Raw genomic sequence first — 27697 nt, forward strand, 5'->3', positions numbered from 1 at the left:
TAGCGATAACGACACTCCCCGAAGGTTTTGGGGTTTGTTGTCGATGTTGGTGGTCCTTGCCTGATGGCAGATCCGGTACGTTCCGGTAACAAACACCTTTAACGTACTAGCCCGACCATCTCGGGAGCAATTTAGTATAACCAAATGAGCCTTCTAGGCCATTACGCCCTCCCACCCCCGAGATCAATGAGGAACTTGGGGTCGCCAGAGCCTCGGCTGTTAAAGAAACACAATTCGCAACGGGTAGGTGAAGTTGATATTTGGGTTGGAGAAGCTATAAATTGCGCTGGCTACCCCTTGAAAAGGTTGCGCTACATAACCCCTTGAATCAAATTGGTATTTAAGTAGCCTCTTACTACAGGCATACATGCCGCGGGTATATTCTAAGCTACTAACCCGCTGCGGGTAGATGATCAGGCTCGTATCTTAATGTGCTTGTTACCGGAACGTACTCAACATCGATTACACTCCTCAAAACAATACATACAACAACAACAACATAAATGTATAAGCAGGTAAATAAAATAATGTAATAAAAAGTAGCCATTCTGGGTAGGTAGGTAGGTTGAACTGGCCGGTCCATGAGGACCTCACATAGACTGATTGAGTCCGTAGTGTTACCAGAAGTTTGTTTTAACGACCAAACTGAAAAACCCTATCAAAAACCAGGACCTATGTTATAAAATAACTCCGTCCTCTTGGCAAATACTAGAAGCTTCCTAGGGCTTAAGCCACTTGCTGCTTCTAGATCTGACAGCTGTATCACTCCTAATAGCTGGAGTCTTAGCCTGGCAAGCGCAGGGCACGAGCACAGAACGTGCTCGATCGTTTCCTCCTCCAACCCGCACTTCCTACATCTGCTATCACTGACCAAGCCTAGTTTAAAGGCATGTGACGCCAGAAGGCAGTGTCCAGTCAGAATACCCGTCATGAGTCTACAGTCCTCTCTTTTTAATGAGAGGACCAACTGTGTTAGTTTAAGGTTGTAAGACCTACACATAATCTTCAACACTTTACAGCCCCGCGCTTGAACCCACGCCTTTCCCGCTTGGTCGATCATGTGCACCTCTCGCCTTCGCTTAATCTCGCCCAATCTAATTGGGACATCTACGGAGCAAGCTTCAAGGGATGCGCCCTTTTTAGCTAGTTCGTCCGCTTTTTCATTCCCATCTATTCCCATATGCCCTGGGACCCAATATAGATGTATGCTTCTCCCTGTCCCGATTCTCTCCAGAGACTGCTTACACTCTAACAAGCATTTAGATGCTGTGCTATGCGAGATTATTGCCTTAATTGCTGCTTGACTGTCAATATAAAAGTTAACACGGTTGCAGCTTAAGCTATTCTCTTCCAGGGGTTCTACTGCTTTGGTTACGGCTAATATTTCCGCTTGGAAAAAGCTACAGTAATCCGGCAGCCTGTAGGATCTGCTTATTTCCGGATCAGCGCAGTATACCGCAGACCCTACTCCTTCCACTACTTTGGAACCATCGGTGTACACATGTATCGCCTCGTCCGCCATTTGCGCACCCTTGCGCCAACCGTCCACCTCTATTGTGGCCTTAAGATCTCCCTCGAAGCGCAGATAGGGAATCATGTAGTCTGTTCGTCTTGTGATTGATGACGCTATACTACTATGACCATATGGTCGGCGCTCAAGCTGCCCCGAAGCACCGAGCCTGGTTGCGATCGTTAACGCTTTGTTCTTTGCTACCAGGTCTACAGGTGGGATGCGCAAAATGGCATACAGTGTAGCCGTCGGGGTTGTTTTCAGGGCTCCCGTAATGCTAAGAATCGATAGTCTGCATACCCCCTCTAATTTTTTGAGGTATGTTGTTTTTTGTGTGGCTTTCCACCAAACAAGAACTCCATAGTATAGAATAGGGCTTACAATCGCTGTAAAAACCCAATGAGAAAGAGAGGGCGATAGGCCCCACGTACACCCCAGCATTCTTTTACATGCATAGAGTGCCGTTGAGGCCTTCTTGACCCTCTCCTCGACGTTGAGCTTCCATGACAGCTTACTGTCTAGGATAATTCCTAAATATTTTGTGCAAGGTTTTTCCTGTAAGGTCACCCCTCCTAACTTAGGCCTGGTCCAATTTGGGACCTTGTACCTCTTTGTAAACAAGACCATATCCGTCTTCTCCGCATTGACTTTCAACCCGACATTAGATGCCCAGGTATGAATATCGCGAAGCGCCCGATCCATCAAAGAACTAATCGTTGGAAGGCACTTTCCACTTATGACAATTGCAACGTCATCTGCGTAAGGCGTAAGTTTTACGGGTCCGTCATCGAATTGCCTGAGCAGTTGGTTGATGACCAGCGTCCACAGCAGAGGTGATAGCACCCCTCCCTGCGGCGTGCCCCTGTCCACTGATTTCGTGGCCTCGTACAATCCCCATTTTGATGTAATCTTTCTGCATTTTAACACGCAGCCGATCCATCTGATTAAGGCAGGATGTACTTTAATGTAATTAAGACCATCCATAATCGCCCATTTTGCAACATTATTGAAAGCCCCGGCAATGTCCAAGAAGACTCTTAGAGCATACTCCTTATATTCCAGGGATTTCTCTATGCTTATTACCACCCTATGCAATGCGGTGTCTACCGACTTGCCTTTGGTGTACGCATGCTGTGTTGTGGAGAGCAGCTTTTCATCCACGTTGGACTTTATGTACACATCTATCAGCCTCTCAAAGATTTTGAGCAGAAATTATGTTAAGCTAATGGGTCTATAGTCTTTGGAATACATGTGACCGATCTTCCCCGCCTTTGGTAGAAAAGCTACACGAGCAGTTCTCCAAGAGTGCGGTACATGATTCAGTCGTATGCACTCATCGAATATTATTTTAAGCCATTCCACGACCGCCCTACTTGAGACTTGTAGCATGGCCGGGAATATACCATCTGGGCCCGGCGATTTAAACTTAGAAAACGTCTTCACTGCCCACTCGATCTTGGTATCGGTCACCAAGCCCGGCACTACTAGCTCCGTGATCGAAGTGTGAGTGATGTCTGCTGGCTCCTCTAAACCGTCTCCCGATGGGAAATGTGTATCGAGAAGCACCTCAAGGGATTCCTCACTATTACGTGACCATTCCCCGTTCTCTTTCTTTATTAGTCCCTGGACTATGTTTCCCTTTGCTAGGACTTTTTTCAACCGTGCTGTTTCGCTGGAGCACTCTATGTCCGTACAGAAACTTTCCATGAGTTTCTCTTCGCCCTGGTAATTTCGCGCTTGTAGATCCTTAGTAGATCCCTGTACTCGTCCCGACACGCTTCGCTTTCCGCGGTCTTTGCGAGCTTAAACATTTCTTTTACCTGTCTTCTTAGAAGACTCAGCTCATTGCTCCACCATGGCGGCTTTGCTTTTCCTCTGAATCTTCTTAGAGGGCAAGCTTTGTTATACGCAGTCATAAGCGTCCTTGTTAGGCATTCATTCGACTCCTCCAGTTCCTCTACATTAGCAACCTCTTTGGGTTGTCCCAGTTTTGTTTCTACATGTTTCTGGAATTTAGTCCAGTTCGTTGACCTAGGGTTTCTAAAGGTTCCTCCCTTCTCTACCCTCTTTAGGGGGATGTTGAAGCTGATATACGCATGGTCGGAGAAGGATGGTCTATCAAGAACCATCCAATCATACCTTGATATATCACGCTCGGAGCTCAATGTAATGTCCAGAACATTGCTGGATGTTGGACCAATGTATGTAGGGACATTTTCCCTGTTGGCTATCTGCAAATTGGTTTGCAGGATGTAACAAAACAGAGATTCGCCTCTCTCGTTCGTATCTGCTCTGCCCCACGCATTGTGGTGCGCATTTGCATCTGCGCCTATGACCAACCGCCCTTTGCGCCCTTCCTCCTGTACTAGCTTTTTGCACTCCATCGGTGGGACCTCCGCAGCATGGGCCATGTAGCAGGACGCCAGGATAAATTCCTGCTTATTCTTTTGCTCAACGGCCACCGCTACGAGATCCTCAGTGGTGTAATTAGGCAGCATATATGAATGCAGCTGTTTCCTTACCATTACTACAGCCCGCACCCGTCCTTCCGTTTGCGCGTAGTAAACGCCAAACCCGCGCGCGCTAAGTCCAGAGACCTTTCCAAGGATATTTTACCAAGCTGCGTGTACAAAATATCCTCCGCCTGCTTGTTTATTTAGAAGATGTAGAACTGACCATCCTCGGTAGGCCGAGATACAGTAAGTACCTTCCAATCCTGTGTCGGTATGTTCGGATTCTGATTCTGCAGAAGTCGCAGTGTATTCTCCGACTTCATCACGCATGGTATCCATACCTTAACTTTTGGTACCGTGGGGATTTGCGCTTTATCCACCACCTCAAACCGCGCGTTCGTGCCTTGCCTTTGGAAGTTTGGAACCACTTCCTCCAGCCACCGCAAGCTCGCGATGTTGTCGCACGCTATCATCTTCACACCATTATACCATCCCCCCGAATCAAAGGTTGGAAGGGGCTTACTTGGTTGTTCCCGCATCATCTTAAGCATTAAGCTAATAAGCTCCCTTTCCACAGATCTCCACCTTTCAGTAGTCATTTGTCCGAAAGGACTGCTACGATCAACCAGCGCCACAGTCAGTGACTGCTTTGTCACATCACTCATCATCTCGGGAAAAGCAGGAGTCTTAGTGTTATCTCCCTTTGGCACCTCCGAGAAAGCCGGAGTCTTAGCGTTAACTCCCTTTAGCGCCTCCGAGAAAGCCGGAGTCTTAGCGTTATCTCCCTTTGGCTTATCTCCTACTTCCTTAATTGGAACTTCCCTCTGACTCGCAGCTTTCGAGGTAATTGCTACCTCGCTATTGGAGCCCATCTGTCTTACAGCTTTGGGCCTATTTGTCTTATCTATGCGACTGCCCTGCCTCGCGGCTCTAGGACTGGGTCCTTTCTGCCTCTTGAAAGCAGGCTTGTCGCCTTCCGCCGAACGCTGCCTCTTCATTCTGCCATTCGACGCTTTTTCCTCCTCGTACCAGTTGCAGAACCGAGGGTTTCTCGCAGCAAATCTTTTGAACTGCCTTCGACCTACTTCTACCGCTTCATGGGCCTATTCCAAGCGCTCGATCTCCACTTCTGTTGTGTCGACCACTGCTCCCAAGCGTTGTACAATTCTTAGTGCTGCACGGTACTGCGAGAGAGCTCTTTTACTTCCTCTGCTCCGTACCCTTCTCCACTCTTCTACCCCGTTTTTATTTGTGTGCTTCTCCAACACGGAGTTCATTGAATCAGCACTACTCTCGCTCCCCGAGTCCGACGCATCGCTTAATTCGTATTTGTCGTCCTTGGATTGCGACTCAGTCCTCCTCTTTACATCGTCCTTATTACAGTCAGGTAATGAGTCGTTCATCTTGGTCGTACGACCACGTACGTCCCGCAGTATTATATACGGGGAAAGAACTGTACGCCACAGCAGCGCCCCTCACTGTGGTAAGGCCATTAATACTTCCCGAGGTGGCCCGGTATCGGGAAGGCTCCGTTCGAATACAGCCGAATTTATCCCCTGACTGCGACTCAGTCCTCCTCTTTACATCGTCCTTATTACAGTCAGGTAATGAGTCGTTCATCTTTGTCGTACGACCACGTACGTCCCGCAGTATTATATACGGGGAAAGAACCGTACGCCACAGCAGCGCCCCTTACTGTGGTAAGGCCATTAATACTTCCCGAGGTGGCCCGGTATCGGGAAGGCTCCGTTCGAATACAGCCGAATTTATCCCCTGGCTGCAAATCGTCCAATAGGCACGGTCCGCATAACACCCTGGATTAGGGGGTTGGCAGTTCTTGGTCACCGACATCCCGCCGCCCTCGTATGAGGCGAAACGGCGTAGATGTCAGTCCTAAACAGCTCCGCCTCATAGTCGGGCGCTATGGAGTTCGGCTAGGCCCTCACACCAACGACAAGGTGCCTACCCTAGTGAGGGTTCTGGGTAAATATTGTAATACTATTTTGCACATTCTGCTATCGTTCAAATCGCTGAACTGTCGAATAAATAACTCAAATATTCAGTATAGCAATATCTCCTCTATTTACTACTATTTAGTAATACTTCACAATTACCAAAGATGACACAATTACAACACTCTCGTACTTCGCTAAAAGCGTGTTAAAATCAAACTGAATTATTCTTTGTCAGCTTGCGCTCCTTTTATACTCTCTGTTGCCTCGTTCGCATACTTCTCCTAGGGTCTAGACTTTTCAAGAACATACTTATAGAACAGCTGCTTACTTATTTCTCTTTTATGTATCCGGTATTTACATTTGTCTTCTGGTTATATGCGTATGTATGTGTGAGTAATCTCTTCAAAATCAAAAATTAAAAGTCCCTACCCTCAAAAATTCAATATTCTTTCCTTATCAGAATAATTTGTTTATTTCATACGTATTAGAAATTAATATATCTCCAGGTTAAAAACATGTGGTATTTTGTTATAGGAAAAAAGGCTATTTTTTAATTCAAAATCGAGGATTCGTCACAATGAGACCCACTCTACAAAAATGACCCGAGCTTTTACGGAATGTGGCTAATCAACGAAACAGAACTCAATTCTATCGTGAATGGTACGGGCCTATTAAATAATAGTACCTTACCGCCTAACCGACATGAGGGCCGGTTCAACCTAACCTTATAGACAAATTAAAGTAAGTCCGAAAGGATTAACTGCAATGCAGCCTTTCGGGACTAATAGATATGTCACAAATATCTCGGCCATAAATGATACCCCATAATTTGGATATATAATGGTTTAACGGGATACAAGTCCCGTAGGCTTTAAGAAAAATGACGAAATCAGAGTACTCCTAAAAGAAATGTCAGTGACCGACCCAAATAAATCACCTTAATATACATATCGGAGGGAAGTTTAAAAAATACTATCAAATAATATTTACGTCTTGTCAAAATATAGTTTAGGTCTTCTCTCACCCTAAAACCTTGTATATATTCTTTCTACGTTAGTCTAGTGGATTTAAAATTCGTCCTTATGCCCACTCCGCGCTTACCTGTGTATTACGGGTGATATTAGTTCCGCATCTAACTTTTTCACCGCAGTCGGCCCAGTGAGAAAAGATGCGATAGTACCAACAAGCAGTGTTGACAAGACACCAATAACTGTAATCCAATGAAATGATAAGCGATATAAAGGAAATACGGTTGATTCATCAGGGTACTCGTTTTCAACTATAGTTGAGTTAAGTAAACATTCCGATACGGATACATCCAATTTGTGCGATTCTATAAGACCGGCAGCTATCACCGCTTGCGAGCCGAACGATAACCAACCAGACATCAGTGCACCAGCTGCAGCTCCCGCCAATGTTCCTTTTGAATTACTCCATGGCACTAACATGCCAAGCGTAAACATACCAAAAGTTGTACCAGCCGCTATGGCAGTTACAGAAGTGGCCACACTCAATATACCGCTTAACTTCTCGAGAACAAAAACCAAACTCGTCGCCACGATGCCCAAGAAAACGACTACACTTTTAACCAATATTGTTGTTGAGCGTTCACTTAATTTCAATTTAAATGCACCACGTACAATGTCCTGTAGAAAGACCAACGCCGTTGAATTGAGTCCAACCGATAGGGAGCTTAGCGCTGCACCAAACACGCCAGCAATAAATAGACCCGGTATGCCTTGTAAATGACCAACTGTTTGCATTACGTAAATCGGCAATAGCTGATCGTCATTCTGTTATGAATAAATTATTTCAACAATTGTTTTATTAGTAGGAACAATTTTTTATGTTTGTTTGAGACTTGCCGATATAAGCTTCGCTGTTAATGGATCGCAATGTCGATAAAAATGGAATACCAATAAACCCGCAAAACAGCAAAACGATATAAATAGAATTACACCTAGTGTGAATATGATAATAGAATTCTGCGCTCTCTTCAATGTTGGCAAAGACATATATCGTTGAACCATTGTCTGATTGACGCTATTAAAGGATGTCCAATAGAAGAAACCTCCAATCAATACAGCCCAAAATGTTTGCCGTTCATATAACGATGGATTTGTACTAAAAAAGAAAATATATTATAGAGTATGCAGGAAATAATACAGTTATAAACAAATACATAACCGGTTAGTGTGGGAAGTACCTAGCACAGCATAAACAAATATCATGCAATCATCACCAAATTTTGTTTATAGGTTCCTTCGATCAACCCGAAAGTTTTAGGCTAAAAATAATTTCGATATATAAAAGGGGCGTGGCACCTCCCATACAAATGGAATCTTTTGTACTGCATAACTTTGAAGGTATACATGCCAGATCATTGAAAATCAGTAAGGAGTTATATGAGGTCAATCACTAACACCACCAAGAAAATGTGGAATTGGGAAAAAGGGGGCGGGGCACTTCCCATAAAAATGGAATATATCATACTGCATATCTCTGGGTGTAGTAATGGTAGAATAATGAAAATTGGTAAGGAGCTATATGACGTTAATTCCTAACACCTCCAGTAAAATGTGGAATTGGGGAAAAAGGGGCGTGGCAACTTCCTACAAATGGGAATTTTCAGAACTATGGCTGCCGTACAAACTTAGGTTATTTTAACACCTAAAGTTTGACTGCATTGTTGAGTTTAGCTGTTATTCCTTCTGCAGCCGTTAAACATTTGTTAGCTTCAGTCTATCTACATCTTCTATAAAAATCAAATTCTGTGTGTGTGCTCCCTATGGAAGCATATTTCCCAATCATCACCAAATTTTGGCTATAGGTTCCTTCGATCAAGACGAAGGTTTTTCATATTTCAGAATTAAGAATTTTAAATTTAAATTTTTTTTGGCTATGCGAACGAGCAATCTTAGCTCCCAAAAATGATCATGTTAACAAAATCAATGATCGCATTCAAAACCAATTTCCTGGTGAAGTGACGAAATATAAATCGATCGACACAATTACAGATTGTGAATTATCCAAATGAATTTCTAAACTCTTTAGAACCACCTGGAATGACTGTGCATATATTAACTTTGAAAATTGGCTCACCAATCATGATTCTTCCAAAATTGTGCATTGGAACCAGAATTTGCGTTAAGAAATTAATGCCGAATGTAATCGAAGCAACAATCATAGGCGGTAATAGCAAAAATGAAGAAGTGCTCATACCACGGATCCCAATGATTCCTACAGATCTGCTTTAAATTTTAAGCTCTTACAGTTTCCTGTACACCTTGCTTTTACAAATACAATCAACAAAGCACACGGACAATCGCCTACTGTTGCAGGCTTAAATTTAGAGAGTCCATGCGCTTACCATGGCCAGCTATATGTTACTTGCTCTAGAGTTGGAACGCTAAATAATTATCTTTGCACCGAACGAAAATTTCACCAAATATGCGTACATAATTCAATTCAATTTACAGAACAATAAACTAAATTATCAACAAACGAAATAGAAAAATAACGCAACATTCATTCGATCTCGGGCGTTACAACGTACACCGGGTAAAGCTAGTATATTATATTTTTTGAAAATCAACTTACTTAAAAAATACTATGCGCCCACCTTCGGAAGCTGTCTTAATTACTGGTCCAGGTCCGCCTGCAGCTATTGTTCCTAATATAACCACAACCACCAAAGCAATAAACATGACCAATGTTTGCCAAGCATCCGTGTGTACGACGGCTTTTATACCACCCTAAAAATATACGAAATAGTATATAATATAGTGGTGGGACTATTCGAATAAAAATTTTTCGAATAATAAACGAATTTATTCAACAGATATTCGTAATTGCAACAATATTTATACCAACTTTTCATTTGTTTATTCGAATACCTTACCTTACTATTCGAATAATTATTATCTTCGTCTATTCGAACAATGTTTACTCGAATATTATTCGAAAATAATCCCAAAACATATCTGGGTATTGGACCAATCGAATTTTTTTGAAAAGATTGAGCCATTAGAAAAAAATTATTTTACGTATCACAAAAACAAAAAAGTTAAACGTGTGCAACATTCGCGTATCATTACAATGACACACAAGCGTTTTTTTTTTTCATTTACAAATTTAGTTCGATCGTGTTTTTGCGACCCATCATCGAAATTAGTTGGACAATTTCATATTAATCGTTTGAGAGAAAATGGTTTTCTATACGTGATCATAGAACTCGGGCCCAGATCTTAAAAAGTAAAAGTATGTTATGAAGGTCAATTTGGCGAATTGGAAAGCCCAAAACTATGTATGTTTTGAAAGCTACCTTCGAAAAACGGAGAGTTAGTTTGACTTCTTGGTTCAGAGCTCAGAGCTGTACATTGTCTAATAATCATCATTTTAGTAAGCAACTGTCATACAGATGTACATACATATGTACATATATACAACACAAGATTTAGAAAATAAATATACATAGTAACTTACTAGAAGTGTATAGATCACGCAAACCACGCAAATAACTCCACTTATAACGTGTATATTAAAGCCAGTGACTGAAAAAAAAAAACAAATTACAACAAGTAAGGAAGGCTAAGTTCGGGTGTAACCGAACATTACATACTCAGCTGAAAGATATGGAGACAAAATAAGGGAAAATCACCATGTAGGAAATTGAACCCAGGGTAACCCTGGAATGTGTTTGTATGACATGTGTATCAAATGGAAGGTATTAAAGAGTATTTTAAGAGGGAGTGGACCATAGTTCTATAGGTGGACGCCATTTAGGGATATCACCAAAAAGGTGGACCAGGGCTGACTCTAGAATTTGTTTGTACGATATGGGTATCAAATGAAAGATGTTAATGAGAATTTTAAAAGGCGTGGGCTTAGTTCTATAGGTGGACGCCTTTTCGAGATATCGCCATAAAGGTGGACCAGGGGTGACTCTAGAATACGTTTGTACAATATGGGTATCAAACGAAAGGTGTTAATGAGTATTTTGAAAGGGAGTGGGCCTTATTTCTATGAGTGGACGCCCTTTCGAGATATAGCCATAAAGGTGGACCAGGGGGGACTCTAGAATTTGTGCGATATGGGTATCAAATGAAAGGTGTTAATGAGTATTTTAAAAGGAAGTGGGCCTTAGTTGTATAGGTGGACGCCTTTTCGAGATATCGCCATACAGGTTAGCCAGGGATGACTCTAGAATACGTTTGTACGATATGGGTATCAAATTAAAGGTATTAATGAGGGTTTTAAAAGGGAGTGGTGGTAGTTGTATATGTGAAGGCGTTTTCGAGATATTGACCAAAATGTGGACCAGGGTGACCCAGAACATCAACTTTCGGGTACCGCTAATTTATTTATATGGGTAATACCACGAACAGTATTCCGGCCAAGATTCCAAGGGCTTTTGATTTCGCCCTGCACAACTTTTTCATTTTCTTCTAGTTAATATGGTAGGAGTCACACCCATTTTACAAAGTTTTTTTCTAAAGTTTTGCGTCAATAAACCAATCCAATTACCATGTTTCATCCATTTTTTCGTATTTGGTATAGAATTATGGCATTTTTTTAATTTTTCGTAATTTTCGAAATCGAAAAAGTTATTGTCGGATTTCGGCCATTTTTTATACCAATACAAAGTGAGTTCAGATAAGTACGTGAACTGAGTTTAGTAAAGATATATCGATTTTTGCTCAAGTTATCGTCTTAATGGCCGAGCGGAAGGACAGACGGTCGACTGTGTATAAAAACTGGGCGTGGCTTCAACCGATTCCGCCCTTTTTCACAGAAAGCAGTTATCGTCCTAGAATCTATGCCCGTACCAAATTTCACAGGGATTGGTAAATTTTTGTTTGACTTATGGCATTAAAAGTATTCTAGACGAATTAAATGAAAAAGGGCGGAGCCACGCCCATTTTGAAATTTTCTTTTATTTTTGTATTTTGTTGCACCATATCATTACTGAAGTTGAATATTGACATAATTTACTTATATACTGTAAAGATATTACATTTTTTGTTAAAATTTGACTTAAAAAAAATTTTTTTTAGTGGGCGTGGTCGTTCTCCGATTTTGCTAATTTTTATTAAGCGTGCATACAGTAATAGGAGTAACGTTCCTGCCAAATTTCATCATGATATCTTCAACGACTGCCAAATTAAAGCTTTGCAAAAATTTTAAATCACCTTCTTTTAAAAGTGGGCGGTGCCACGCCCACTGTCCAAAGTTTTACAAATTTTCTATATTGCGTCCTAAGTTCAACTCACCTACCAAGTTTCATCGCTTTATCCATCTTTGGTAATGAATTATCGAACTTTTTGTTTTTCGAAATTTTCGATATCGAAAAAGTGGGCGTGGTTATAGTCCGAGTTCGTTCATTTTAAATAGCGATCTGAGATGAGTGCCCAGGAACCTACGTACCAAATTTCATCAAGATACATCAAAATGTACTCAAGTTATCGTGTTAACGGACGGACGGACATGGCTCAATCAAATTTTTTTTCGATACTGATGATTTTGATATATGGCAGTCTATATCTATCTCGATTCCTTTATACCTGTACAACCAACCGTTATCCAATCAAAGTTATTATAGTCTGTGAGCTCTGAGTATAATTAAAGAATATTATTATTTAAGCTCACTAAAATAAATAGATACTTATGTACGTATATGCGTTTCCAAAACTATTAACACAAATTTTTGCTCACCTTGATTAAATGCTATCGCTGGCACATATAAAATTATTGGCAGGAAAAATATCTGTGAGATAAAGAAAAATTAATTAAGCTATTTTTCTCAAGTACATATATATTTGTTACTCGCTTTCAATTTGCACAAACCTGGTCCATTAGGAACATGAATGACGCGATACTCCGTACACTTGAACTAAAACGCATTTCCAAATACTTCACATGATTGCAACAATATTTGTTAGGTAAACGAGTGAGAAAAACAACGAGAAGAATAGATTTTTATCAATGATACAAAAGTATTTGTGCATACATATATTTTGTATATTTTTAATAATATTGCCAATAATGATATTGTAACGATTTTGACAAATTCCTCTTATTCCAAACCTTCTGCTAACGTTCGAATCGCTAAACTGTTGAATAAATAACTCCAATATTCAATAATGCAAAATGGGCTTTATTAGACTACTTTGAGAGTACTTCACAATAACACTTATACTTCACAACCAATAGCGTGCTTAATTAAATGAAAACTGATTACTGATGCCTCAGCTTGCGCTGCTTTTATACTCTCAGTTTTCTCGTTCATCAATTGCTCCTGAGGTGTAGTCCTTTCGCGAAACTCTATTCCAGAACAATTGTATCCCTTGCTTGGTTATTAGCTACATATATACATGTATATTTGTAGTTTTCTCTTATAGCCATATGCGTGTGTATGGGTGAGTAACTACTTCTGCTGATGACTACATGTATGTGCGTGAGTAATCTCTTCGTCGCCTTCTATATATGTGTCTAAATGATGATTAATGTATTTATGTAGCTTGCTTTAATGTTTTTGTTGTTGTGCATTTATTTAATAAAAGTTTAGTGATGTTAAAATTCGCCACAATATTAATGATAGATAACAGTAATAAGAGCGGCTACCGATACAGCAGTGAAGCCATCGAATCAAGAAAAAAATCTCACGAAATTGTATTAATTTTTCCATTGTTGCCCTTATTTGAGTGAGAAAATCCCTAATTTTTCTTACCAAAAACTATACGACAGCCCTTCGACGAAGCCTTTTCTCCCGCACTCTTGCGATGCTTGACCTTTTCCAAACACAAAGCCATGCCTATGTTGTTGTACAACTCTTCTCAATAAGAACTGGTTTGCTTTGTTTTATTTACTAATATACAAAAAATTAACCAATTGTTTACAATTTTCCCAAATTACTGAATAAATTAATATTAAGAAATTGCCTTAAAAAACGTTTTCATACCGTAAAAGCAACAAAGGACACTCCCCGCTTAATTAAACAAATAGACATCATTGATCAATTCTTTGTACTCCTCAAAATAGAAATATCTTCCTTATTTATGTATGTGACTTTTCACGTTAAATGTTTCCACTTGAAAACGTTGGTATCTCCAATAGCCATTTGCTATTGTTGGATACATGCTCGAAATAACGCTCTTTCTTCCTTCAGATTATTTTCGACAAATATTTATGGGGTATTCCATCCCATTTCGACCAATTTTGGACCCGACCCCTTTAGAATTAGCTGAAAGTTTTTCTTCTTTTTCTAGCTTACGAAAGACGTTTTTCAGAAGTTTTTTTTTTTTTAAATTTGTTTTTAAATCTACTTTTCGGAAAAAATTCAAAAAAATATTTCAAGTTTTTTTTTTTTTTTTGTAATTTTTCAGTTTTTCGAGATTTTTCGAATTTCGCCCTTGTTTTTGGTTTTTCTCATGAAAAACTTCAATCAATTCTGAAATCATCCCCACTAATCCCGGAGTGGGCGAGAATTTTTTTTGTTTTTTTTTTATTTAATTGAAAAAAAAACTTTAAAATTTTTTTTGTATTTTTTCCGAAAAGTACATTTAATAACAAATTTAAAAAAAAAGATCCCAAACGGTCAATTTTTGAAAAAGTTATAGCATTTTGAAAACAAAAACGGTGTTTTTTTTAATTCATAACTTTTTTGAGTTGGATGAAAAAATTTGAAAAACTTCTGAAAAACGTCTTTCGTAAGCTAGAAAAAGAAGAAAACCTTTTTCAGCCAATTCTAAAGGGGTCGGGTTCAAAATTGGTCGAAATGGGATGGAATACCCCTTATGTAGCTCAACAAATTTATACATAGAAAAAAATGAATTGATGATTTTTTCCGTACTTAAAAAATATTAAAAAAAAAAAAAAATTGAGGAATTTGGTTTTAGTTTTTTTTTTCAAAATTTTCGAAATATTTTTGCTCAAAATAGGCCCATTTATTCCTCTACAAAAACCTGCAGGCCATCTTGTGGGGCATCGTAAAGGTAGGAAGCTTTCTGGTTCCATCGCTATACAGTTTCAAAACCCAAAATACATAACAACGTGCATTACGTACAAAGCACATATACATTTTTGAAAGGAATGAATAGGATTTATATTCAGTAACGCAAGCAAAAAATCGAAACCGGCGCAAATAAAATAACTTTCTGAACTAATAAGACCGTTCTGTTTTATCGAGCTCAGAGGCCGGTTTTTAAATAACATTTGAGGCTTAAGTAGAAATATCGAAATTGTGCACCTATGTATGTACATGCTTTATACAGACTCCGAACGGCATCTGCAGGGCAGGCGAATTTTCACTAAAGAGCTTTTTAGAGATACACTCATTTTCAATCACTGCCATGTGGGGACCGCTCTTAAGATAGACCCCAAGTGATGCTGAAAACGATTCGGAAATAGTCCCGACATTATTCCAAACATTTTTCCGAAGTGATCCCGAAACAATACGGAACTAATGAAGATACATATGTTTCCTTTATTTACTCCAAATTATCAAGAAATGGTCGCGATTTGTGCCCAAATCTAGTCCCGAAATGACCTCAGGATCAATGAATTAAGAATAGTTATTTCTTTTGATAGTTGGCTCATCTTGTCGTTCATAAACCAAAATTTATCACACTTTTTTCATTTACATATATTTTAAAAACGAAACACCTGATCTTGACATATTTATGTATGTAGACTTAACGGTTCGTTTGTAATTTCAAAATGCCTTTTATTTTTGACTAAAAAATATTTGGAGTAATTTAACTGATACTATCAGACTGGAAAAAGTGAAGTATTTAATTAGTAAAAAAATAATGTTTTCTTCACACTTTTAATATAAAACGAGCAAGGACGGCACAGCCGAAGACTTCATACCTTTCATGAATGGGGCTGTCAAATAATCTTATCCCATTCGTAATATCCAAATAATCGGCTGTATGGTAGTTTCACGCTTTTTGTGGTCTGCATTATTTCAACAATATATGGGGAAATCCGCTAAACTTTGGTTTTTTTGGAGAAAAACATTTTTTTTGAAACATGGTGTCACGCAAATATCTTTTTGTTAGGAACATTGAGGGGTAAATTGGAGCTATAGTGCATCGCCGTTACTCGTCTTACAAATGTCTCAAAAAGATATAGTCAAAAGATCGAGCAAAATATATATAAACTGAGGTCGCAATGTTAAATATACATTTATTTCAACACTTCTGTACCGATTATATCGAAATTTTAACAAAATATGGAGATATATGCAGCTGTTAGCTATTGTTTTGATACACGAGACCCCGTTTTGTAGATATCGGTAAAAATATAAAACCGAATAACCGCCAAATATTTTTTAATTCAAAGTTTGCAACACATTTATTTTAAAACTTTTCTACCGATTCTTTTGAAACTTTAAAAACATATAGATATGGGAACGAAGTATGTTTAGGTAAAAAATTTTTAATACCCGAGATCCGGTTTTGGAGATATTGATAAAAGTATAAACCCGGAAAACATTAATTTTTTTTGTAATTGATATTAGAGAAAAATTGTAAGTTTACAAACGGCGATGGTTACTAGGGCATGTTTCTGAATTTCACTTCTTCATCAGCTAGCCTTTCGGGAGCTGAGCGTTGAACTCGAATCTCCAACATTCATATCAGTGCAAGCCTTTAGCTGCTACGCCATATGAATGTTCCGTTGTTCGCTGTACAACCGGTCTCTAAGAGTTGCCTTTTTGTTTATATTCCTTTTGATCACCATGTAGGCACATACAGCCGTTTGTAAACTTACAATTTTTCTCTAATATCAATTACAAAAACCATTGTATAAAGCAATATGAGCAAAGCTCGCTAATTAAATACATATGATCATGTTGATATAATAGTAACAGCGGAAGTATTAAAAACAAATACTGTAAAAATCCCAGGCATGCTTAACGAACGAAACGATATGTTACTAAGCTTTCAAAAGCGCGCCTAAAAATCATATCCACACCATTAGGAATAAACTACATACAGAGTGTATGTGCCTACATGGTGATCAAAAGGAATATAAACAAAAAGGCAACTCTTAAGCTGGAGATATTGGTGCTTTATCGGTAACCGTATCGGTAACCTTTTAACAGCTGATTCGACCAACCTTATGAGAATCAATGCAATCGATTATTGGTGCCGCTAAAGTCGTAACCGTATCGTAGCCAACCAATTGGGTTTTGGTTTACCGTCGTAACGATAAACAGCTGATTACGTTAGGGATACGGATACAGCGATACGACATACGGCACCAATGACTCCAGCTTTAGAGACCAATTGTACAGCGAACAACGGAACATTCATATGGCGTAGCAGCTAAAGGCTTGCACTGATATGAATGTTGGAGATTCGAGTTCAACGCTCAGGTCCCGAAAAGCTAGCTGATGAAGAAGTGAAATTCAGAAACATGTCCTAGTAACCATCGCCGTTTGTAAACTTACAATTTTTCTCTAATATCAATTACAAAAACCATTGTATAAAGCAATATGAGCAAAGCTCGCTAATTAAATACATTAATTTTTTTTACTTATTTAAACACATCTTAACCGATTGTGTTGAAATTTTATCAGATTTACATATCTATGTGGGGTATATTTAGTTAAAATTTTGTTGATCCCCGAAACCCGGTTTTAGAGATATCGGCAAAAATATGAAACCGGGTAACCGTAAAATATTTCATACCCGTTTGTTAATTTTTTCTCTAAACCACAGTAGTATACCATCAATTGCCTCATCTTGGAATATTCACGCAAGGAAAGTTATTGATGTTTGTAATTGGGGCAAATATACGAAATTTTCGCCAAAAATTGGCAATCGTCAAAAAGTGTAGAAAACAATTTTTTTCTTTTTTAAATTTTTGTACCAAATCTGTGTTTCTTTTCATTAACTTTTAAATAAAACCTGGTTTAAAAAAAAAAAATTTTTTTTCTATACTTTTTGACGATTGCCAATTTTTGGCGAAAATTTCGTATATTTGCCCCATGTACAAACATCAATAACTTTCCTTGCGTGAATATTCCAAGATGAGGCAATTGATGGTATACTACAGTGGTGTAGAGGAAAAATTAACAAACGGGTATGAAGTGATAAAAGTAAAATTGTAGCTGTGCCCACAAAAAAACATGCTCCTGAAAAAAATTTACGCAACCAAGTGCTTCCACTTTGTATTGTATTGTATTGTATAATCTTTATTTTCTCGTAAATATTTACAATTTCTAGAGTATTACAATATGAAATAAAAATACAAATGAGAAAATAGATAATGTCATTAGATGCTCATTCAAAGAGCAGAGGAAATGCCATTTCATTCGTTTAGTATTATAAATGCTTATGGGGCGCATAATATTAACAAATTATAACTAATTGCTTACAATTGAAAATATATAAATATGTATAAGGAAAACAAAAAAATTCAAAATTATAGATGTCAAAGTACTTTCCTCGAATGGAAAAAGAAAAAAAACCTCGATGCTAATTATATATACATATATATTATAGGTCTCAAAAGAGTTTCAATGCCCTCATGATTGAAACCAAGTAGCCACTGTTTCATTTGCCTCAGAAACGCTGCTAGCCTTCTAATGAGTCGTATCTCAGCAGGTAGTTTGTTATATAGATTACGTGATACGATGGTGTAGAAGTTACGAAAAAGTGTGGTGCGAAAACTAGGAACTTTTGTTTGAGATAACGTTTTATTTCCCAGATTGTAAAGGTTGTATATTGGGCTTTGCGTATACCCGCTCCTTATAAAAAAAATTTTTAAAACTTTAAAATAGTATAACTGCCGCACAGGAAGAATATTTAATTTTTTGAATAGCTCCACAGAGTGTGTTAAACGACCATCTTTACATATTCTTCGGATTAGATACTTCTGTAGAATTAAAAGCGGATGGATCTTACTAGCGTAGGCACCACCCCAACAACTGACTCCGTATTGTAATTTTGAACGGATTAGTCCATGATACACCAATAACAATATTCTATTGGAACACAGTTTTCTTAAGTTATAGAAAGAACGAAGAGCTGATAACATATAAGATTTCATTGCAGAAATATGTGATGACCAACTTAGATTTTGATCGATTATAAAACCCAAATATTTGAAATTAGAGGCAACTTCGATCTCAAAACATTTACTGTCACAACTTATTTTCTCATCAAAACTGACAGTTTTGTTATTTTGAGTACAAGTAGTTGAACACAAACGATGCCGCATACATATAGAACTACCTTCTACCTTCAAAACTGAAAGGGGCACATCGAATTTGAAGCCCCAGGTATTTTTAGTCCCTGATAGGCTATTATCGTGCATAATCCAAATTTCAATACTCAGTTGCCTCAAAAAGCTATAGGCAAAAAACTGTCAATATTGAAAATGACAAAAAAAAAGTATCGCTACTTTGATTTTGATAGTTTTGAGTATTGGAGGGGCACATTAATTTTGCTCATACTTTTAGAATCTCCGTCTCAAAAACAACATTCAGTTTAAATTCCATAGCGTTTCAGCGATGCCTCAAAATTTTAACGGAAAAATAAAAAAAAAAAAAAAAAATCAAGGGTATCGCTTGAAAAAGTGTAAAAATCCAAGTTTTTTTCGTTTCGAAGTACTGCAAAAACTTACTATCAACATTCTTGATTTTTAAAGGCATCAGATCGGATAATCAAAAGGTCAAACTTAATATCCTTGTACTTTTTTCTGGCCTTAAGTTTTTTGCCCGTGTGTAAAACCCGAGTATCCAAAAAAGTGAAAGTTTTGGGATTTGCCCATATAACGTAAGCGTAAGTATTTGATGAAATTTGAAGCTTCTAGCCGTAAAAAAGGGGGCAGAAATGACAACTTATATGGGATATATACTATATATACCACCGATCTCTATGATTTTTTCAGACAACAATATATGCTATATACGTAAGCATTTGGTGAAACTTGAAGCTTCTAGCTGTTAAAATGGGGCAGTAATTACTAAAAGCTTCTTATCTGAACAACCTGCTGTGGGGGATATATGCTATATATACGACCGATCTCATCCATTTTATCAGACAATGATATGTGCAATATACGAAAGCATATGGTGAAGTTTGAAGCTTCAATCTGATAAATTGAGGAATATATGACAAAAATTCTCTCGGTTATATGGGGGATATATGCTATAGTGGTCCGAACCGGCCAATTCCGACAAATGTCTAATCGGACACCTAAATATCTCAAAAATTGAGGGACTAGTTTGCATACAAACAGACATACGGACATGGCTAAATCAACTCAGCTCTTCATCCTGATCATTTCGGTATACTTATTGGTGGGCCTATCTATTTTCCTTTAAGAACTTAAAATTTTGAGATTCGTGACGAAGTTAATATACCATTTCATTTTCATGAAAGGTATAAAAATAACTGGTTGGGTCCCTGCAAAGGACGGGTTGATTCACTTCAATTATTTGCTTAGATCTCGATATACGTCAGAGGTTACATTCTATATCACATTTCGGCTCTCTGTGCGTATACGACGGTGCATTTGCTTCTAATTTTTGGCGACCCATGATTTACATATATTTGTATATATCACCTAAACGTTGTCCTCATTATAAATTATTTTATCAGCTTTTTAGAAGTAAAACATTTTATACGACAATTCTGTGGCAGCAAACAAAACATCCTAAGTAAAGTTTTTTTAATATTTAAATAATTCAAATTGTTGACTGAAATCAGGACTCTGCTAATTAGGTTTTGGTGCATAAAGTATTAATTTTTTTTTTAAGAAAATCCATGAAAATGTTTGTGTTTGTGCAATGCAGGTGGTAGTTCAATTTTATCATTATTCAATTTTGGCTGTTTTGCTTGTTGTAACATGATTGTCTCTGCTGCTTTTTATACAACTTGTTTATCAAATGGCGCGGAATCTAAATTACTATGAACATAGCGAAAGTTGACTATAGCAACAAGATTTAAATTTTATTGGTGTTAGTCGTCATAATGAGTTACACAGACTAATTAACTAAGAGCTTATGAAATTATTACCAAATAAGTACCAGCCGTTAACATAGCAACAGTCCGGCAGTTAAGAGAGCGAACTCAATTTAGAAGGGCCCGAATTTCGATACCCCACAGTACTTACTTTTGGCATTTGATATTAGATACCTTTATCATTCCCCACTCGAAAGTTTTATAACGACATTTCTACGTAACTGAAATTAGGTTCAGTTTTTCCTTATCACGGACGATATACGTAAATTGTTAGAGGAGACAGCTGAAAGTTCCAGCGGTTTGGAAGACATCTTCCTAAATCTTCCATAACTTTGTTCCAAGCGAAAACTATAAGTAAAGCTCTTCCAGTGCGGAGGACTTAAATCAACATAAACGAGGATACAGAGAATATAAAAGAACTCGATACAAATACACTGGACTGTGACCAACAAAACAATGAAAATTTGATTGGAATTCCCCGAAAGATTTTGTTCCTAAGCGAACTGGAAACAGTTCTCGTAATTGCAAAATTTCATCAGATATTCCTCGTATAGCAAGTATTGGAGAGATTTTCCAAAAACTTATTCCGAAATCGGTTTATATTTACATAGGTCAGTGCAGATACTAGAAAGTGGGCAATCAGCAAGAAAACAACAAAAACTGACTCGAACTGATGATGGCGAAATAAAAGTAATTTTGGGATGAATGTTCATTGTGTGCTACAAGCGACTTCCATGCGCGAAAGATTATTGGTCGTTTCATAAATCGCTTGTTAACAAATCTTTTCAAGAAGCAACGGCTAGGGATCTGTTCTTATTTATCACTTCTAACATGTATTTTGCGTGCCCGGAAAAACCATTAGAGCACTTCGTTTTGTAACGTCGTCGCGTCAAGTTGGATTTCCCTATAACTCAACCGCGTGCTATAAAAGGACGCTATTCATGTGGTTGAGTATAAAATGGCGGATAGCGCGGGAATCGAAAAAACAAAAATTTAATTAAAAATGTTTGAAAAACAAAAGATTATCGTACTTGGAGTAAACCATTATATCGGAATGTACCTGAATATATAATATCCTCAATTAGGCAGAAACCTACGCACATGGTTCTGGCCTTAGTGTATTACCTATGTGTTGGTGGAGCAACTGTACAGCAATCTAAAGAAAGTAAACTTCTGAGAAAGATCTCGCAAAATAAGAATTAGTTATGGCGTTATAGCTTCTAAGTAAGCCGGGCCAAGGTAGTCTTTCATTCAAATAAATGAATGGTTAGGTTAGGTTAAACTGACCGGTCCATGAGGACCTCACATAGACTGATTGAGTCCGTAGTGTTACCAGAAGTTTGTTTTAACGACCAAACTGAAAAGCCCTATCAAAAACCAGGACCTATGTTATAAAATAACTCCGTCCTCTTGGCAAATACTAGAAGCTTCCTAGGACTTAAGCCACTTGCTGCTTCTAGATCTGACAGTTCTATCACTCCTAATAGCTGGAGTCTTAGCCTGGCAAGTGCAGGGCACGAGCAAAGAACGTGCTCGATCGTTTCCTCCTCCGACCCGCACTTCCTACATCTGCTATCACTGACCAAGCCTAATTTAAAGGCATGTGCCGCCAGAAGACAGTGTCCAGTCAGAATACCCGTCATAAGTCTACAGTTTTTATATATGAGTGTTTATTTAATTAATGAAATAAGTTAATTGTTACATTTTAAAGTTAATGCGTCAAAGTATCAATTGAAAGATAAAAAAGTAATAAAGAAGAAGATAAAGAATGTTCTGGCAACACAGGTGCCAGATGTATATATACATAAATAATTTTTTGTCGTGGCGCTGCCATCTCCTTTCATACATAACAACAGTCCTCTCTTTTTAATGATAGAAGCAACTTTGTTAGTCTAAGGTTGTAAGACCTACACATAATCTTCGACACTTTACAGCCCCGCGCTTGAACCCACGCCTTTCCCGCTTGGCCGATCATGTGCACCTCTCGCCTTCGCTTAATCTCGCCCAGTCTAATTGGGACGTCTACGGAGCAAGCTTCAAGGGATGCGCCCTTTTTAGCTAGTTCATCAATTCCCATATGCCCTGGGACCCAATATAGATGTATGCTTCTCCCTGTCCCAATTCTCTCCAGAGACTGCTTACACTCTAACACGCATTTAGATGCTGTGCTATGCGAGATTATTGCCTTAATTGCTGCTTGACTGTCAATATAAAAGTTAACACGGTTGCAGCTTAAGCTATTCTCTTCCAGGGTTTCTACTGCTTTGGTTACGGCTAATATTTCCACTTGGAAAACGCTACAGTAATCCGGCAGCCTGTAGGATCTGCTTATTTCCGGATCAGCACAGTATACCACAGACCCTACTCCTTCCACTACTTTGGAACCATCTGTGTACACATGTATCGCCTCGTCCGCCATTTGCGCACCCTTGCGCCAACCGTCCACCTCTATTGTGGCCTTAAGATCTCCCTCGAAGCGCAGATAGGGAATCAGGTAGTCTGTTCGTCTTGTGATTGATGATGCTATACTACTATGGCCATATGGTCGGCGCTCAAGTTGCCCCGAGGCACCGAGCCTGGTTGCGGTTGTTAATGCTTTGTACTTTGCTACCAGGTCTACAGGTGGAATGTGCAGAATGGCATACAGTGCAGCCGTCGGGGTTGTTTTTAGGGCCTCCGTAATGCTAAGCATCGATAGTCAGCATACCCCTCTAATTTTTTGAGGTATGTTGTTTTTTGTTTGGCTTTCCACTAAACAAGAACTCCATAGTATAGAATAGGGCTTACAATCGCTGTAAAAACTCAATGAAAAAGAGAGGGCGATAAGCCCCACGTACACCCCAGCATTCTTTTACATGCATAGAGTGCCGTTGAGGCCTTCTTGACCCTCTCCTCCATGTTGAGCTTCCATAACAGCTTACTGTCAAGGATGATTCCTAGATATTTTGTGCAAGATTTCTCCTGTAAGGTCACCCCTCCTAACTTAGGCCTGGTCCAATTTGGGACCTTGTACCTCTTTGTAAACAAGACCATATCCGTCTTCTCCGTATTGAATTTCAACCCGACATTAGATGCCCAGGTATGAATATCCCGAAGCGCCCGATCCATCAAAGAGCTAATCGTTGGAAGGCACTTTCCACTTATGACAATTGCAACGTCATCTGCGTAAGCCGTAAGTTTTACGGGTCCTTCATGGAATCGCCTGAGCAGTTGGTTGATGACCAGCGTCTACAGCAGAGGTGATAGCACCCCTCCCTGCGGCGTGCCCCTCTCCACTGATTTCATAGCCTCGCACAATCCCCATTGTGATGTAATCTTCCTGCAATTTAACATGCAGTCGATCCATCTGATTAAGGCAGGATGTACTTTTATGCCCATTTTGCAACATTATTGAAAGCCCCGGCAATGTCTAAGAAGACTCCTAGAGCATACTCCTTATATTTCAGGGATTTCGCTATGCTTATTACCACCCTATGCAATGCGGTGTCTACCGACTTGCCTTTGGTGTGCGCATGCTGTGTTTTGAGAAGAAATGATGTTAAGCTAATGAGTCTATAGTCTTTGGGATACACGTGATCGATCTTCCCCGCCTTTGATAGGAAAGCTACACGAGCAGTTCTCCAAGAGTGCGGTACATGATTCAGCCTTATGCACCCATCGAATATTATTTTATGCCATTCCACGACCGCCATACTTGAAATTGTAGCATGGTCGGGAATATACCGTCTGGGACCGGCGATTTAAACTTAGAAAATGTTTTCACTGCCCATTCTATCTTGGTATCGGTCACCAAGCCCGACACTACTAGCTCCGTGATCGAAGTGTGAGTGATGTCTGGTGGGTCTTCTAAACCATCTCCCGATGGGAAATGTGTGTCGAGAAGCACCTCAAGATATTCCTCACTTTTACGTGATCATTCCCCGTTCTCTTTCTTTATTAGTCCCTGGACTATGTTTCCCTTTGCTAGGACTTTTTTCAACCGTTATGTTTCGCTGGAGCACTCTATGTCCGTACAGATACTTTTCCATGAGTTTCGTTTCGCCCTGGTAATTTCACGCTTGTAAATCCTCAGTAGATCCCTGTACTCGTCCCGACACGCTTCGCTTTCCGCGGTCTTTGCGAGCTTAAACATTTCTTTTACCTGTCTTCTTAGACGACTCAGCTCATTGCTCCACCATGGCGGCTTTGCTTTTCCTCTGAATCTTCTTAGAGGACAAGCTTTGTTATATGCAGTCATAAGCGCCCTTGTTAGGAATTCATTCGACTCCTCCAGTTCCTCTACATTGGCAACCTCTTTGGTTGTCCCAGTTTTGTTTCCACATGTTTCTGGAATTTAGTCCAGTTTGTTGACCTTGGGTTTCTAAAGGTTCCTCCCTTCTCTACCCTCTTTAGGGAGATGCTGAAGCTGATATACGCATGGTAGGATAAGGATGGTCTATCAAGAACCATCCAATCATACCTTGATATATCTCGCTCGGAGCTCAATGTATTATCCAGAACATTGCTGGATGTTGGACCAATGTATGTAGGGACATTTCCCCTGTTGGCAATCTGCAAATTGGTTTGCAGGATGTAACAATATAGGGATTCGCCTCTCTCGTTCGTATCTGCTCCTCCCCACGCATTGTGGTGCGCTTTGCATCTGCGCCTATGACCGACCGCCCTTTGCGCCCTTCCTCCTGTACTAGCCTTTTGCACTCCATCGGTGGAACCTCCGCAGCATGGGTCATGTAGCAGAACGCCAGGATAAATGCCTGCTTATTATTTTGCTCAACGGCCACCGCTACGAGGTCCTCAGTGGTATAATTAGGTATATATGAATGCAGCTGTTTCCTTACCATTACTACAGCTCGCACCCGTCCTTCCGTTTGCGCGTAGTAAACGCCAAACCCGCGCTCGCTAAGTCCAGAAACCTTTCCTCCCGATGAGAGCAACGGCTCCTGGATCAGCGCCACGTCAAACGAACCCTTCTCAAGGGTTAGGAGGAGTTCGCTCGACGCCACTTTACTGTGTTAGAGATTTATCTGTAGGACTCGCAGTACTATTGGACTGTTTTTCCCCCTCCAGCACCTTCGTCTTGACGTCGTCGTCCTCCCCTTGCCCTTTTGGTTTAGAGTATTCGAAGCCCCCTTCATCCTCTCGTGATTGTTGTGCAGGGTGTTCCTCTGTGCCAGTCACAGCACCATTTGGCGGTTGGTCCTCTTTTAACACCTTCGTGGTGACGTCGGGAAACTCCACCTGCCTTTTTTCCCTTAGCCTTTTGAGGTCCTTTTTGACTTCGCCCACCTCTAGCGTGTTAGGGTTTTTATCCTCGGGACTTCTTTTCCTGAGTCGCATGTAAATTTTGCCAGTGCCAAAGGACAATTTGCCAAGCTGCGTGTACAAGCAATGAATGGAAGCAATTTAAAACTACAAAGAAACAAAACCATTAGAGTGTAGAAAGGCTTATTACCTAGATGATTTGGTCGAATGTCTAAGAAAAACTTTCCAAAAATCTAGACATGACAGCAGTTTCCAAAGTATAGATTAGTCGATGACGAAATTCAAGGGCCTCAGCTCGTTAACGCAGTACGCGCCTCTAAAACCGGTAAAAAGAGATATAACAAGTAAGGAAGGTTAAGTTCGGGTGTAACCGAACATTACATACTCAGTTGAGAGCTATGGTGACAACATAAGGGAAAATAACCATGTAGGAAAATGAACCGAGGGAAACCCTGGAATGTGTTTGTATGACATGTGTATCAAATGAAAGGCATTAAAGAGTATTTTATGAGGGAGTGGGCCATAGTTCTATAGGTGGACGCCATTTAGGGATATCGCCATAAAGGTGGATCAGGGTTGACTCTAGAATTTGTTTGTACAATATGGGTATCAAAAAAAAGGTGCTAATGAGTATTTTAAAAGGGAGTGATTCTTCGTTCCATAGGTGGACGCCGTTTAGAGATATCGCCATAAAGGCGGATCAGAGTGACCCTAGTATTTGTTTGTACGATATGGGTATCAAATTAAAGGTATTAATGAGGGTTTTAAAAGGGAGTGGTGGTAGTTGTATAGGTGGTCGCCTTTTCGAGATATCGCCATAAAGGTGGACCAGGGGTGACTCTAGAATGCGTTTGTACAATATGGGTATCAAACGAAAGGTGTTAATGAGTATTTTAAAAGGGAGTGGGCCTTAGTTCTATAGGTGGAAGCTGTTTCGAAATATCGCCAAAAGGTGGACCAGGGGTGACTCTAGAATGTGTTTGTACGATATGGGTATCAAATTAAAGGTATTAATGAGGGTTTTAAAAGGGAGTGGTGGTAGTTGTATAGGTGGACGCCGTTTCGAAATATCGCATTAAGGTGGACCAGGGGTGACTCCAGAATACGTTTGTACAATATGGATATCAAAAGAAAGGTGTTAATGAGTATTTTAAAAGGTAGTGGGCCTTAGTTCTATAGGTGGACGCCTTTTCGAGGTATCGCAATAAAGGCGGACCAGGGGTGACTCTAGACTTTGTTTGTACGATATGGGTATCAAATGAAAGGTGTTAATGAGTATTTTAAAAGGGAGTGGGCCTTCGTTCTATAGGTGGTCGCCTTTTCGAGATATCGCCATAAAGCTGGACCAGGGGTGACTCTAGAATATGTTTGTACGATATGGGTATCAAATGAAAGGTGTTAATGAGTATTTTAAAAGGGCGTGGGGCCTAGTTCTATAGGTGGACGCCTTTTCGAAATATCGCCATAAAGGTGGACCAGGGATGACTCTAGAATGTGTTTGTACGATATTGGTATCAAATTAAAGGTATTAATGAGAAT

The 27697-nt window shown here is 39.5% G+C and overlaps 1 protein-coding gene across 14 annotated transcripts in view; it reads right to left on the bottom strand.

Moving 5' to 3' along the window:
- Positions 1-27697, bottom strand: part of SLC5A11 (Sodium/solute co-transporter-like 5A11) — a 72738-nt gene that overhangs the window by 18585 nt on the left and 26456 nt on the right. For 12 of the 14 annotated variants that reach the window (XR_010949972.1, XR_010949974.1, XR_010949969.1 and 9 more), the window contains 6 exons: positions 12765-12830; positions 12633-12684; positions 10404-10471; positions 9519-9673; positions 7784-8042; positions 7020-7711 (listed from right to left, as the gene is read on the bottom strand). Coding sequence is in view for 1 of the 14 variants with exons in the window: in XM_067768850.1 (XP_067624951.1) it covers positions 7020-7711; positions 7784-8042; positions 9519-9673; positions 10404-10471; positions 12633-12684; positions 12765-12830 (1292 nt within the window). In the remaining 13 variants the exon portion in view is untranslated. The remainder of the gene's footprint in view (positions 1-7019; positions 7712-7783; positions 8043-9518; positions 9674-10403; positions 10472-12632; positions 12685-12764; positions 12831-27697) is intronic. The other 2 variants (XR_010949975.1, XR_010949977.1) reach the window with 2 other exon arrangements.

This window comes from Eurosta solidaginis, chromosome 2, assembly GCF_040869045.1.
Source record: "Eurosta solidaginis isolate ZX-2024a chromosome 2, ASM4086904v1, whole genome shotgun sequence".
NCBI lineage: Eukaryota > Metazoa > Arthropoda > Insecta > Diptera > Tephritidae > Eurosta > Eurosta solidaginis.